At 37.6% G+C, this 13,406-nt stretch overlaps 1 protein-coding gene across 2 annotated transcripts in view; it reads left to right on the forward strand.

Annotated features, from left to right (window-relative positions):
* The window catches only part of HAS2 (hyaluronan synthase 2), a 29,042-nt gene extending 20,649 nt beyond the window's left edge, over positions 1-8,393 (forward strand). For both annotated transcript variants that reach the window (XM_004580705.3, XM_012925657.2), the window contains exons 3-4: positions 3,501-3,602; positions 5,648-8,393. In XM_004580705.3, coding sequence (XP_004580762.1) covers positions 3,501-3,602; positions 5,648-6,577 — 1,032 coding nt within the window. In that variant the 3' untranslated portion in view covers positions 6,578-8,393. The remainder of the gene's footprint in view (positions 1-3,500; positions 3,603-5,647) is intronic.
* Positions 8,394-13,406: the final 5,013 nt, after the last annotated feature.

Raw genomic sequence — 13,406 nt, forward strand, 5'->3', positions numbered from 1 at the left:
CCTGCATACCTGAATCCAAACATCACATTGTGCTCAGGAATGAGTATAAATAATCTGTGCCAATCAAAAAATAAATAAAATAAATACAATTTGAATTTCATATAATTTTATAAATTATATAGGAAGTTTCTTTAGATTTTTTAATTATATTTGAAAATATAAAATCAGTCTTAGAGTATTTTCCTAAGCCAAGTGAGAGACTGTAGGCTTTAGTTTGCCAATTCTGTTTTATTTTTATTTATTATTTTTTAAATTAAACTTTTTTTTAAAGATTTATTTTATTTTTATTGGAAAGTCAGATATACAGAGAGGAGGAGAGACAGAAAGATCTTCCATCTGATGATTCATTCCCCAAGTGAGCGCAGTGGCCAGTGTTGTGCCGATCTGAAGCCAGGATCTAGGAACTTCTTCCAGGTCTCCCACACAGGTGCAGAATTCCCAGGCCACAAGCAGGGAGGTGGATGGGAAGTGGAGCTGCCAGGATTAGAACCAGCGTCCATGTGGGATCCTGGCACGTTCAAGGCGAGGACTTTAGCCGCTAGGCCACTGTGCCAGGCCCGCCAACCCTGTTTTAGATGGGAAGAAAAACGTGGATGTTAGTTCTTGGCTGGAAGAGTGAAGCCTGTCTTATGCCTGTTAGTTGATGATTTTGTGGTTAAGGCTGAAGTGGCTGGTCTCTCCCAACAATGTCTTTTTGTCTTGCCATTTCCACTCATTTTCTTCAAAATTTGGTGGCCTTGCTTCATTTTCATATATCCTAGTGATACATTATTAGCTGGTGGTCATATGGTTTCTTCAAAATAGAGTGATATTCTTTGTGTCCATAAAGATGTTTCGATTTGTTCTGTTTCCTGCATGGAAATCATTTCCAGTAATTTTTCCTCATGTGAGGTTCAGCTCTGCATAAACTGTTGTCTGTCTCGCAGACTCTAGCATAATGCTAAATGGCTAACGTTCATGGAATTGCACAGTTGTTACTCGGCGAGGAGACCACTGAGAATCTGCTCCCACTGCCGAGATTTTAAGCAGAGCTATTTTGCCTTTATGCCGTGAGAAATGACTGTTACTGCTGTTTGCGAATACGCATGCTTTTGTATGCTGGCAAACACGATAGCTTTCCACTCATTTTCCTACCACCAAACAACATCCAGAAGCTGCTTTAAAAGTCTTACATTTCTTTACCAAAAACATCCTCCCAAGAGATTTCTGAGCCTGTCCCCTGTGACACATCTTAACTCCCATGTGAACAATCTGTGTCTGTCTTCTGGTAGCTGCTCCTTGGAAACAGGGAGGGGCAGGACCCAATTTAAATACGCAGAACCTCTGAAGTCTGGCTCAAGTTACTTCAAAGAGACAGCTCCCCTGGCTTTGCTTGTGCTCACAAGCAGGCTGGAGTTATTTGACTACTAATTCTGGATTGCTCCCTTCCTGTTGTTTTAGGGTTTTTTTTTTTTTTAAGCTTTCTGGTTTTGCCATTCCCAGCTTGAGTCAATAGAAGTAGGTGTGACCATAAACTCAGGATGTTGGAGTCTAAAGATGGGTTGGACTCTGCCTTCACCTTTCTCTACCCTCATTACATGTCATGACAGGTCTCCTGCCCAAGGTAGCCTTGTACAAACCAAAGACAGAGAAGTATTAAGAAAGGCAAAACATCATTTTCATGCCAAGTTGTCTAAATTCCTGAGCAAAGGATGCTTGGATTCAACCACAAGCATCAGTAAAATCTTGCTTTCTGCTAGGAAGTAGTAAAGTCTACCTTCCATTCTCATCCTCTTTCCTTAAATTAGAAGAGGCTGTATTGAAATGCATGGAGTTCCAAAAATAAACTCCAAGTTGATATTTATTTGAAAATGTACATTTCTAAGTAAATAATAAAATAAAAAAAAAAAACAAAGTTACCTGTCCGCCAAATTTTTGTTAAATCAGTGGAGGGGAGAATGGTTGATATAAATCCATCTTCTATCACAGGATGTTCCATCAATTTTCTAGGTTATAAGGTCCAGTAGTACATTACTATTTACATCATAAGTGCTATTTACATCAGCATTTTTTATTAACAGAAATCCTCATTAAAAAAATAAACTGTTAGTGAAACTGAGACAAATACTCCAACGTCTGAGATTTCCTAGGTAATAATGCAAGATCATTTTATGCAAACCTGAAGTACACTTCAACTATGAGATTTTACGTTTTTACGGATTGACTAGCTTCTGTTTGTTTTTTCATTCAACACTGGCCAGTCACATTCTGACTATTGTATAGAGCATTTTGGAGTACTGCTAAGGTAGTTACATTTGAGATAAATCATCTGCCTCTTTGATTCAACTAGCAGAGAGGGACTTGATGACAGAATCATGGAAACTACAATGAATAGTCTGTGCCAGTCATATTAAGTAGAGGAGGATGTCAAACTGGTTCATCATGTGTCAATTCTGATCCCATTTTGTCTGTTCTGTTCTTGCTGCATTCAGCAGAAAAGAATAGTACATCTCATGGGGATAGGCATTTGTCCTACTTTGTTAAGTAGCATATAACATATGCAGAAGAAGGTTGGCTCCACTTGGATGCTGTCTGGGACTAAGTATATCATGTAATCCTGGGAGGGATAATTGTGAAGCCTGGTTCTTGAGATATAGCTCTATACTCTTTAACAGCTTCATTAATTATCCATATGATATTTTGGCTTTTTTCATTTGTTTTAGTCTATCATTAATTCCATGCAATCATATGTCAGGCTGGAATGAACAGTGTTATTTAACATTCTACCCCATTTGGCCTCCATTAGAGATGTCTGTCAGGGATATTCAGGCATAGACCAATTTTAATAATTTTGGTCTGACTGATGAATGTATTTGTTGGTCTACATGTAGGTTGTTTTTAAGAATGGCAATTGGCATTCCTGGAATAGCTTAAAGGGATTTACAATTGCTCTTAAAGCTGAAGGGTTACATGAACACTTGGTACTCCCCAAATGACAGCTCGTGTCAGAACCATCGATCGCCAGGAAGAGAATTGATCATCTGCCTTTCGTTAACCATGTTGAAATGGTGGTGGGGTGATCACTGTTCAAGTTTTCCTGTTATTCACATCTGAGGTATAAGTTGTTTAACATCCTTATTAAGAGCAAAGCAGTAGGAAAAGATAGACATGTCATTCTCCTAGGACTGAGGTGTTACCTAAGCCCTGAGACTTCCCTTGACAAAACTGAGCACACGGATGGCAAACTGAGACAAGCTGACATCCTACAAGATGCACCTAGCACACCCTTTTAGCTATTCTACCCACCCAGCAATGTCACCAAGTTTAAACAAAGGTCTTGCTGTTTGTAATCAGCTGTGATCTCCCAAGCTTTTGGGACACTCTTTGGGACACTGTGACACTTACTTCATGAGGACCTGAGAAGAGCTGAATGGTATCCAGTAGTATCCCCAGTTGACTACATGCAGTGTGCTTATGGTTCTTGCTTTTCTTTAAATAATTTCTTCTGGTTTTCCACTCAGGTTTGTGATTCAGATACCATGCTTGACCCTGCTTCTTCTGTGGAGATGGTCAAAGTTTTGGAAGAAGATCCCATGGTTGGAGGTGTTGGGGGAGATGTCCAGGTATCTATTTTTTTAATGCGTAAGACAAATTGAATAGTACTTTTACTCATGATTATGTATTGACACACACCAACTGTATGCTGAATATTTTTATGGGTGCAAGAGATACATTAAATATGAAAGTATACCTCTTCTCCCATCTTCAATGAGAAAATTTAGGATCAGGTAGCTTTGTCCTGGGATATAGTCCATGTCTATATTAGCTGATGAGCTATAGATAACGTAAAACTTAAGAGTAAAGAACTGGGTAGCTTAGTAGCTACAGTCCTCACCTTGCACATGCTGCGATTCCATATAGGTGCTGGTTCTAAGTCCAGCAGCCCAGCTTCCCATCCAGCTCCCTGTTTGTGGTCTGGGAAGGCAGTTGAGGACAGCCCAAACCCTTGGGACCCTGCACCTGCCTGGGGGACCTTGAAGAGGCTCCAGGATCATGGCTTTGGACTGGCTCAGCTCCAGCCATTGCGGCCCTTTGGGGAGTGCATCATCAGATGGAAGATCTTCTTCTGTGTCTCTCCTGCTCTCTCTCTGTATCTGACTTTGTAATAAAAATAAATACATCTTTAAAAAAAGAGTAAAGAACTAGAGTACAGATCACACATCTTACTCTCTTCCCTCTCTCTACATATAAATAAATACACATAAAGTATATATAATTATATATGGAATTTTAGTGATTTGAAAAGCCAAGTTTTAGGGAGAGCGGGAGACAGAGAAAAAAAGATCTTCCCATTCACTGGTTCACTACAGAGGGCTGTAATGACATGGCTGAACCTGGCTGAAGCCAGGAGCCAGCAGCCAGCTAGCCCGTATAGGTTCCAGGTGCAAGTGGTCAGGCTGTTCTCAACTGCTCTCTCAGGCAAATTAGCAGAGAGTTGGATCAGGAGTAGAGAAGTGGTGTCTCAAACCAGTGTTCATATGGGATAGGCTTAACCCATTATGTCACAGCGCTGGCCCCTACTATGTATTTAAAAATTGCTCAATATGTAATTGATGAGAAAGTCCCAACTGGAAAACAACAGAAAAAAAAAGATAATGGCAACTCAAATTTGTACTGGGGAGAAAGGCAAAGGTTAAGTGGGCTTTCAAATGTGAATAATCCCATTGTTTTCATTTAATCAGTGGAGAAATAGTTTAATGAAGCAAATGATGAAAATCATTCAATGTTCATGGGATGGAAAAGTGAGCATGTGAAAATGTGTAAATTCCATCAAAACATGAGGCTAGATTTTAGCAAAAAGTGAGAAATACACAGAAAGTTAGCTTCAAAGTTCAGATGTAGAATTGCAATATATCCAATTTTGTGTATGCATATTGATAATGAAGGCGATTAAATTGCACTGTACAGGACAAAGAAATAGCCTTGCAATGAAAGATGGCCTGAAAATTTCAGGTGAAAATGGAACAAAAGCGAGACAGTAGGAATCATATAGTGACATTTGCAAAAAAAGTGTGCAATTTTCAGCAATCTGTATAAAGCATTATTCTAGGATTTAGATTTTGCAAGTTTGCTAGAGCAAGTTCTTTATCACTGGCATTGCCAAAATGAGTGCACAGGGGAAGAAGGAAAATTAACATATAAGGACTGGACAAATTGGTACTTAACCATAGCAGAAAGGACTTGAACTCAAAATCCGTATTACATGAAAAGAGTACCTAGGTAAGGATTAATGGAGTAAAGACTAAAGCCTAAAGATGCCATCTCAATATTATAGCATAAAAACCAGAACAAGAAAGAAAGAAAGAAAGAAAGAAAGAAAGAAAGAAAGAAAGAAAGAAAGAAAGAAAAGAAAAGAAAGAAAAAAGAGGGAATGATAAACTAATAAAAAATACATACAATCCCAACCACACATATACACCTAGCTTACCAATTGCATCTAGTAATATAGAGCCAGAGAAAACAAAATATAATGATGACAAAAGCAAACAATTCAAAATATGGAGACACAATAACAAATTTTGCACCAGGTAGGTAATTGAGGCTTATGTTTTCCTGGTACTTTTAGGTAAAGCTTACATTTTCTTTTTGAATTTTTCGTCTTTTGCAGATTTTAAACAAGTATGATTCCTGGATCTCCTTCCTCAGCAGTGTGAGATACTGGATGGCTTTTAATATAGAAAGGGCTTGTCAGTCTTATTTTGGGTGTGTTCAGTGCATTAGTGGACCTCTGGGAATGTACAGGAACTCCTTACTGCATGAGTTTGTGGAAGACTGGTACAATCAGGAATTTATGGGCAACCAGTGTAGCTTTGGCGATGACAGGCATCTGACAAACCGGGTGCTGAGTCTGGGCTATGCAACAAAATACACAGCTCGATCCAAGTGCCTTACTGAAACGCCTATAGAATATCTCAGATGGTTGAACCAGCAGACCCGTTGGAGCAAGTCCTACTTCCGAGAGTGGCTGTATAATGCAATGTGGTTTCATAAACATCACTTGTGGATGACCTATGAAGCAGTTATCACTGGATTCTTCCCATTCTTTCTAATTGCCACAGTAATCCAGCTCTTCTACCGTGGTAAAATTTGGAACATCCTCCTCTTCTTGTTAACTGTCCAGCTAGTCGGTCTCATAAAATCATCTTTTGCCAGTTGCCTTAGAGGAAATATCGTCATGGTCTTCATGTCCCTCTACTCAGTGTTATACATGTCAAGTTTACTTCCCGCCAAGATGTTTGCAATTGCCACAATAAACAAAGCTGGGTGGGGCACATCTGGAAGGAAAACCATTGTTGTTAATTTCATAGGACTCATTCCAGTATCAGTTTGGTTTACAATTCTCCTGGGTGGTGTGATTTTCACCATTTATAAGGAATCTAAAAAGCCATTTTCAGAATCCAAACAGACAGTTTTGATTGTTGGAACGTTGGTCTATGCATGCTATTGGGTCATGCTCTTGACGCTGTATGTGGTTCTCATCAATAAGTGTGGTCGGCGGAAGAAGGGACAACAGTATGACATGGTGCTTGACGTATGATCTTGCATTGATGGATATTTGCAATCACAAGCGCAGACACACACAACACCTTAGTTCCTCAAGGGGCTGAACAATTCGGTGGCATTAGATGATGCCACCAAAGGAGACGTATCAGTGCTGCTGGGACTTGAACAAAGACATTTCTATGGGTTTATTTTGATTCTGCCAAAGTAAAATGAGACAACGAGAGGAAGAAACTCAGATTTAACCTGTTATTTCTATGAAAATGGGAGGAATTGTTTGTTTATGCACTTTTTCCCTACGGTGCATCCACCTGACAGTGTTTTGCTCTATATACCTCACTAGCCATGCTTTAGGTGGGTTATCATGGAAGAAAAGGATTTTGGAAACTCAAGGAAATGTTCTTTCAACCTATACAGCCTAACTTATGAACAGTTATGATTGCTAATATTTTAGGAAGTGTTTTCTCTTTTAACTCTACCAAATGAAATGCCAAAGGAAATTACAAAGGCTGTTGGCTGTGCTGTATTTTGATATGATAGTACTGTGTTTTAAATTTTTGTATACCAATTTTTAAAACAAATTTTGCATATTCTATATTTTACTTCTCTTCCAAAATACACCTGATCTTCATTTTTTAATAAAATAGATTCTGAAAAAAAATCATACTTAAAAAAACCTGCCCAAAATGTGAAGCTTGGTTGACTGATTTTCATAATAGAAAGAATAAAATGTTTCTCTCTCTCTACCTTTTAAAATGGAATAGTTTATTTCTGTGAAAAAGTATTTAAACTTCCAATATTTTTGACTTTTGATTTTTCAGTTCTTTTTGAAAAGGACCATGTACCTGTCACAATTTGGGAGTGAAAATACACACTTGCATGTGTGCAAAACAATGTCATTGAAAATCAAGGCCAAAGGGGTAGAAGAGTGCAATTTTTTCCTAAGTTGGAAACACAGGAATGCTAGTCCCCAAGAGACAATGCTGGACATGCAGCACTGGGGAATCCTTGGATAATCTGTGAAGATTCTGGCAGTGATTTTCCAAAGGGAAATGGAAGTCGAAAACTTATCTGTATAGTTTGGACAAACACAGTGTAGGTCATTATAAGTTTCATTCTCTGGCCTGAATTCACTGAATCCCATCATATATTGAACATGTTTCACCTGTTTTTTTTTTTTTCTGTTGTTCTTCAACTTGATTGTTTACATGTTTATGTGTTATTTACATGAATGAATTAGATACCTTATAATATAAAGATAAAACACAGCTTCAAAATGGTCAGTTTCAAGCTCCAAATGTTCTCTTTTACTTTCAAGGAGTTTTACATCCAAAATTATACAGATAATTTTTCATTATTCTTGGCCTCCACAAAAATGTCTACACACTAGAAAAATATCAAAGCTAAGCAAACATGTCAAGAAAATGAACAAATCAGATACTCTGAATATTAAATCATCATCCAGCATGACTTTGTAAATGTTTGCTCTTGTAGCTGGTGTTGTGTAGACCTGTGTTGCAAGCAACCATCCCAGTGCATGGATAGTTCCAAAGCATTGCTCTGAAGCAGAGACACATGTTGCAATGTTCAACTGTGGGTTTCCTTCCGTCTGCTTCCTTCCCATGTAGACATCTGTGTTACAACCATCCTGCCTAAGAAAAAGCTGCACATTCTACCTTCAGAGAACACCCAGGGTACATAGGATCCTTAGACTCACAGAATGGAGAGCTTGTGGGAAACAAACATACCATGCCAATAAGACTAAAACTTGACTTTGACTTTTTAACTATTTATGTTCTAAGTTAAGCTTTGATAACATTCAAATGTCAAAATCTCTCATTCTTATAAAATTGAATTAATTGCCTGTATTTATTTTAGCAATTATTCAATGTACTTCCAGTATAGGATGTATAGTATGATTGATTTTTTTGTAAATAAAATATTTTTGATAAGATTATTGCCTTTTTTTCTAAGGGAAGGGGGCATTTTGTTTTTTTTTTTTTTTGCTTGTAATGGTTATTGTTTAGGGTTGGACATATATGAGATAGATGTTCATGGTTGGTGAAAGATAAATGCACTGTTACTTTATGTAATAATCTTCAAAATTGTTGTGGAAAGCCACAGAGGAAGGGAGAGACTAGGAGCGAGGTGGAGAAGAGAAAAAGAGAGCCCTGTTCAGCATTATCTTTTTCTGTGATCTTGTCTTTCTTACATTTCCCTTACAAGCAGTTCAAATTTAGATAAAAGTTTTATTATCAAATGTCTTATCATAGTGGGAAGAAAAATCACAGATATGCAGAAAAATCTCAAATGACTTTGTTTTAATTATAGTATTATTTATCAGCCATTAGCAAACATAAAGATAGCCTAAAATAAATAATGAGGGAAATAATTAAATTATGGCATATTTAAGGAATTTAGAAATGTCACATTTTGTACAGCAGAATTCTGATTTTGTTAAAACAACTAAACATGGTTATCTAACACTGGTAATATGACCAACTTATATTCTGTATCCATTTTTGTATTTTCCAAATACCATAAACATGTATTGGTTTATAAACAGAAAAAAAGAAAATAAATAGTTTGTAAAGTGGGTTGGTATATTTAATAGCATTTTCTGATTTGAGGGTCTTGGATAGCAATTATCCTATTTTACTTCTTCTCCTTCAAATTCGTCTTATTTCCCAATGCTTTCTATCTTTATATTTCCATGGATCCTCCATTATTTTGTCGCAATTACATTATTAAGTAATTACCACTGAACATTACTGTCAAAGTAAACAACAGAAACACTGCTATTGGCTGAATGTGCATATGATAAACTCATACTCTTCTCCCAGGTATTTGATTCTATTCACCAATTCCTCCCAATCTGCCTCTAGTTTCTTTAGTTAAAAAAAAAAAAGCACCATTTGTTAGCTTCCCATGCGTTCTTTTCAGCTGTAAGCAGCTGGTTACTACAGCCATTTGACTTCACTTTTGCCATGACCATCAAATTCAACTCTCATTCTTGTTAAGATGGTATCTCATTTCTGTTTTAACCATTGGGTTCTGGCTATTTCTACAAAATTGTGCCTCCTATAATATCTGTCTCCTTGATTAGAGATGAGCTTTATGGTGGAAAGCACTGTGTGATAATCTCTTCATTGTGTCCTTTGATCTTGGTATGCGGATTGTCACTGGGAACTCCATATAAATCCATGGAATGAATAAACAGTTGAGGGAACAAGACTTTCGGGATAGTTTAGGAAATGATCATGGAATCTGAGTTACAAGTCAAACTGACTTTCTTGTAAATAAAGCCTTCCCCACCTTTAAATGGATGTACATGGATTTATATCAATGTATATTTTTTGTGATATGAAGAATAAATGTAGACAGTGAAGTTCTCGTTAGTGCAGTGTGGGTAGGAGGATGCTTTGTTCACTGTAAGAAAGGGTAAGTAATGAAACTCATTGGAATTGTTCCACTGAGGATGCACAGATATCTCTGTCTCATGCTCTACCGACTGAGCTAGCCAGGCACCTACACAGATATCTCTAAATTATATATATATATATATATAAGATCTAGCAATTTCAACTTTAAATGCCACATTTCTTATTTTGGTTTCTGGTTTACGTTTTGCATGAGTGTAATTTTGGAGAAATCTTGTTGATACATTTATCCTCTCATGAAGCAAAGGCATTTCTAGCATATGTGGATTTTGCTATTTTGCTTGCATAGAGGCATTAGAGATAGAGACAAGTACCACATACAGAGTTTCTGTTCACCGATTCACTCCTCAAATGCCTGCAATGGCCCCAACAAGGAACTTGGAACTCAATCCAGATTTTCCATGTTCCTGGCTACTGCCTTACCTATTTTTTCCACGTCTTAAATTTCATTGCCATCACCTTGTTAAAGAGTTTCGAACAGCTGTCACAAGGCCTCTCGAGCAGGGAATCAGTAAGTATGGGTAAGGGGATGTTAAAGGTGAACCGTGCAGGAAAAATTGTTACACTGTAAGTCTCTGCATTTAATTGTGTGTGTGAATACATATATATTTACTTCATGTGATTGTATTCATTTGTATATTTATTTAGTCTTTAATGTTTTTTTAAAAGATTGATTTTAAAAGCATAATGAAAGAAAATGTGTGTGCGTGTGTGAGAGAGAGAGAGCGAGTGAGAAAGAGAGAGATTCTGTTCACTGATGTGCTCCTCAAAACATTCCAGTGGCCAAGCCAAAGCCAACAGCCTCCATCCTAGTCTCCCATAGGAGTGGCACAGATACAACTACATTGTCCATCTTCTTCTGCCTCCCCAGGCACATAAATAGTAAGTTGAATGGGCAGCAGAGTAGCCAGGACTTGAATTGGCACTCTGAAGTGAGATTTTGGCATTATAGTCGGTGATCTAACCTTCTGTGCCACGACACTGGCTCCTCAACAAATCTTTCTGAGTTGTCTATTGCCTTTCAGGCTCTGTGCTGGTAAAGAAACTCTTACCACTACAATGAGAACTCCAGGTTGTTAAATGATCATCTGGGAAACAGCAAGGCTTCTCTGGATGCTCAGGCATGTTAGGAAACACTGAGTTTGTCAAGTTGCTGCACTGCAGTAATTCCCGGAAAACTTGAAAGTGTTGATAAGATTTATGGACCTGTAAGAAAGACCTGCCACATGTAGAAATTCCCACACTTAAATGCCTATGATACCATTTCCACAGGGATGTCTATGAACACCTAGGTTAACATAATTATTCTGCAGAATACCATTTAGGCACTACTGGCATATAATTCTGGACATCATAAGTTGTATTTGTTTTCACTCAAGATCTGAAAACACCACTGGGGGTTTAACTTCCTTATTACTTGAGTAATCATTTCCAGGTGTGAAGACCGCAGATGTAAGAGAGAGAGGCCTTTGAGTTCATTTGGCTTAACCTATGACCTATAGTAAACAGGCACTTTTGTGTCAAGAAAGTCCTCCACATAATAGCTTAGGAAAACTAAATGACTTGTACCAGCTCTGCTACTCAGGGCAACAAGAATTTTAAAAGTGATGTTTTGGGAAAACACACAGTTCGTGATTTAGCATTTATTGGACATGATTTCGATGATGTATGAGAGCACTGATTGAATAAGAGCACAATTGCTTTATAAACTAAGGGACAGACTCTCTCTCTCTCTCTCTTTCTCTCTCCCTCTCTCCCTCTCCCTCTTGCATTGAGTTTACTGCTGAGTCACAGAATCAAGAAAGTCATTTTTTCAAAAATTAGGTCAGGATAGAATCACAAAATACCTGTTTCCTCTCAGAAAGAGCAGAGGCACTGCTATATTAAACATGTCCATCTCCTACCTCTATAGCCAACCCTGGACGTGCCTCAATTCAAAGTCAAAGTTTAAAAACCTAAGTATTCTAGAGGAATAATCGTTGTCAGCCAAAGATGAATGCAGCCATTTGAGAAGTTATTAGTGGAATCACTCTTAGGAGACTTCTAGTTTACTTAATCCATCTCAAATGTCTCTGATCTTTGTAAGAATAAGAAAAGACCAAAAGGCAGCACAGGAAAATGCACTAGGTGAGGGTTTTAGCTCCTCGCTCCAAAGTTTTCCAGCTAGTTTATAAGCCCAAGCATTAGAATTTGGGTCTGTTTTTTCCAGATAATTATATTTGGGTATTATTTATAATGTAGCAATTTGTAATTTTGGGGCAGTTTCCCTTCTTTGAAACCTAATATACTAAGATTATATAGATATTCAGCCCCCTTGAAATGATTTGAAAATTATAGGGCTTATGAATCTTCAATATTTTGCTCTTAAATTCAAAATCACCCCTAACAGCCTGAAAATGTTGGCTCCATGAAAAAATATCATGACATATCAAAAACAGAGATATGGGCAAGTGTGATAGCCTAATGGTTAAATCCTTGCCTTGCATTTGCTGGGGTCCTATACAGGGAAAGCTTTGGGACCTGTACCCATGTGGAAGATCTGGAAGAGGCTCCTGGGTGCTGGCTTCAGATCAGCTCAGCTCTGGCCACTGCTGCCAAATGGGGAGTGAATCAGTGGAGGGAACATCTTTGTCTCTCCTTCTCTCTTTGTATCTGCCTTTCCAATAAAAATAAAAAATTTTATAAGAAGATATAAATGATTTTGCTCCACCTAAAATCATTGTCATACTTCCCAGTTTGGATGTGTCTACTGGATCATGGAGTAATCTCATACTTGGGCTTTGGCCGCCAAGTGAGTGCATCCAAACTCTTGCTCTACCACTTTTCAGCTGAGCAAATAAAAATTACACCACTTCTTTGAACTGTATTTTTCCCATCCAAATTATAAAGAGAAAGATGCTCCTCTCTCAGAGTTATTATGTGCTTAAACTATGTTACGAAAAACACTTAAGGAAAAATCTCACTGCACAACAGAAATTGACTAGAAGTTTTCTTTCATCGTTCCTCTCTCATAAATAAATTTGTCTTCTTCCTAAGATTTTTGTACTCGGCTAAACGTTGCACTGAGCATGGAGATTTGTAACTCAAACACCAAGCAATTTTACCTTGTAAAAATGCATTTTCATTTACCCATTTGCTGACTTGTCTATAACCTCAAGATTTTCTTTAAGGATTCTGTAAGAATCACCTTTAGAGACATAGCTAGTAAAATCTTAAACTGTGTAGTGTGTGCTTTTGTCTAAAGGAAGATTTGATACAGACAACATTTTATAAAGTTACAAATTTATTTTTAAAAATTATTTGAATGAGTTATATGTATATGTATGGAGAGACAGAGAATGTTCCATACTGGTTCACTTCTCAGACGGTTCCAATGATCGGGGCAATCCAAACCAAGACAGAATCCAGGAGCTTCATCAGGTCTCC

The sequence above is a fragment of the Ochotona princeps genome, chromosome 9 (genome assembly GCF_030435755.1).
Source record: "Ochotona princeps isolate mOchPri1 chromosome 9, mOchPri1.hap1, whole genome shotgun sequence".
Taxonomy (NCBI): Eukaryota; Metazoa; Chordata; class Mammalia; order Lagomorpha; family Ochotonidae; genus Ochotona; species Ochotona princeps.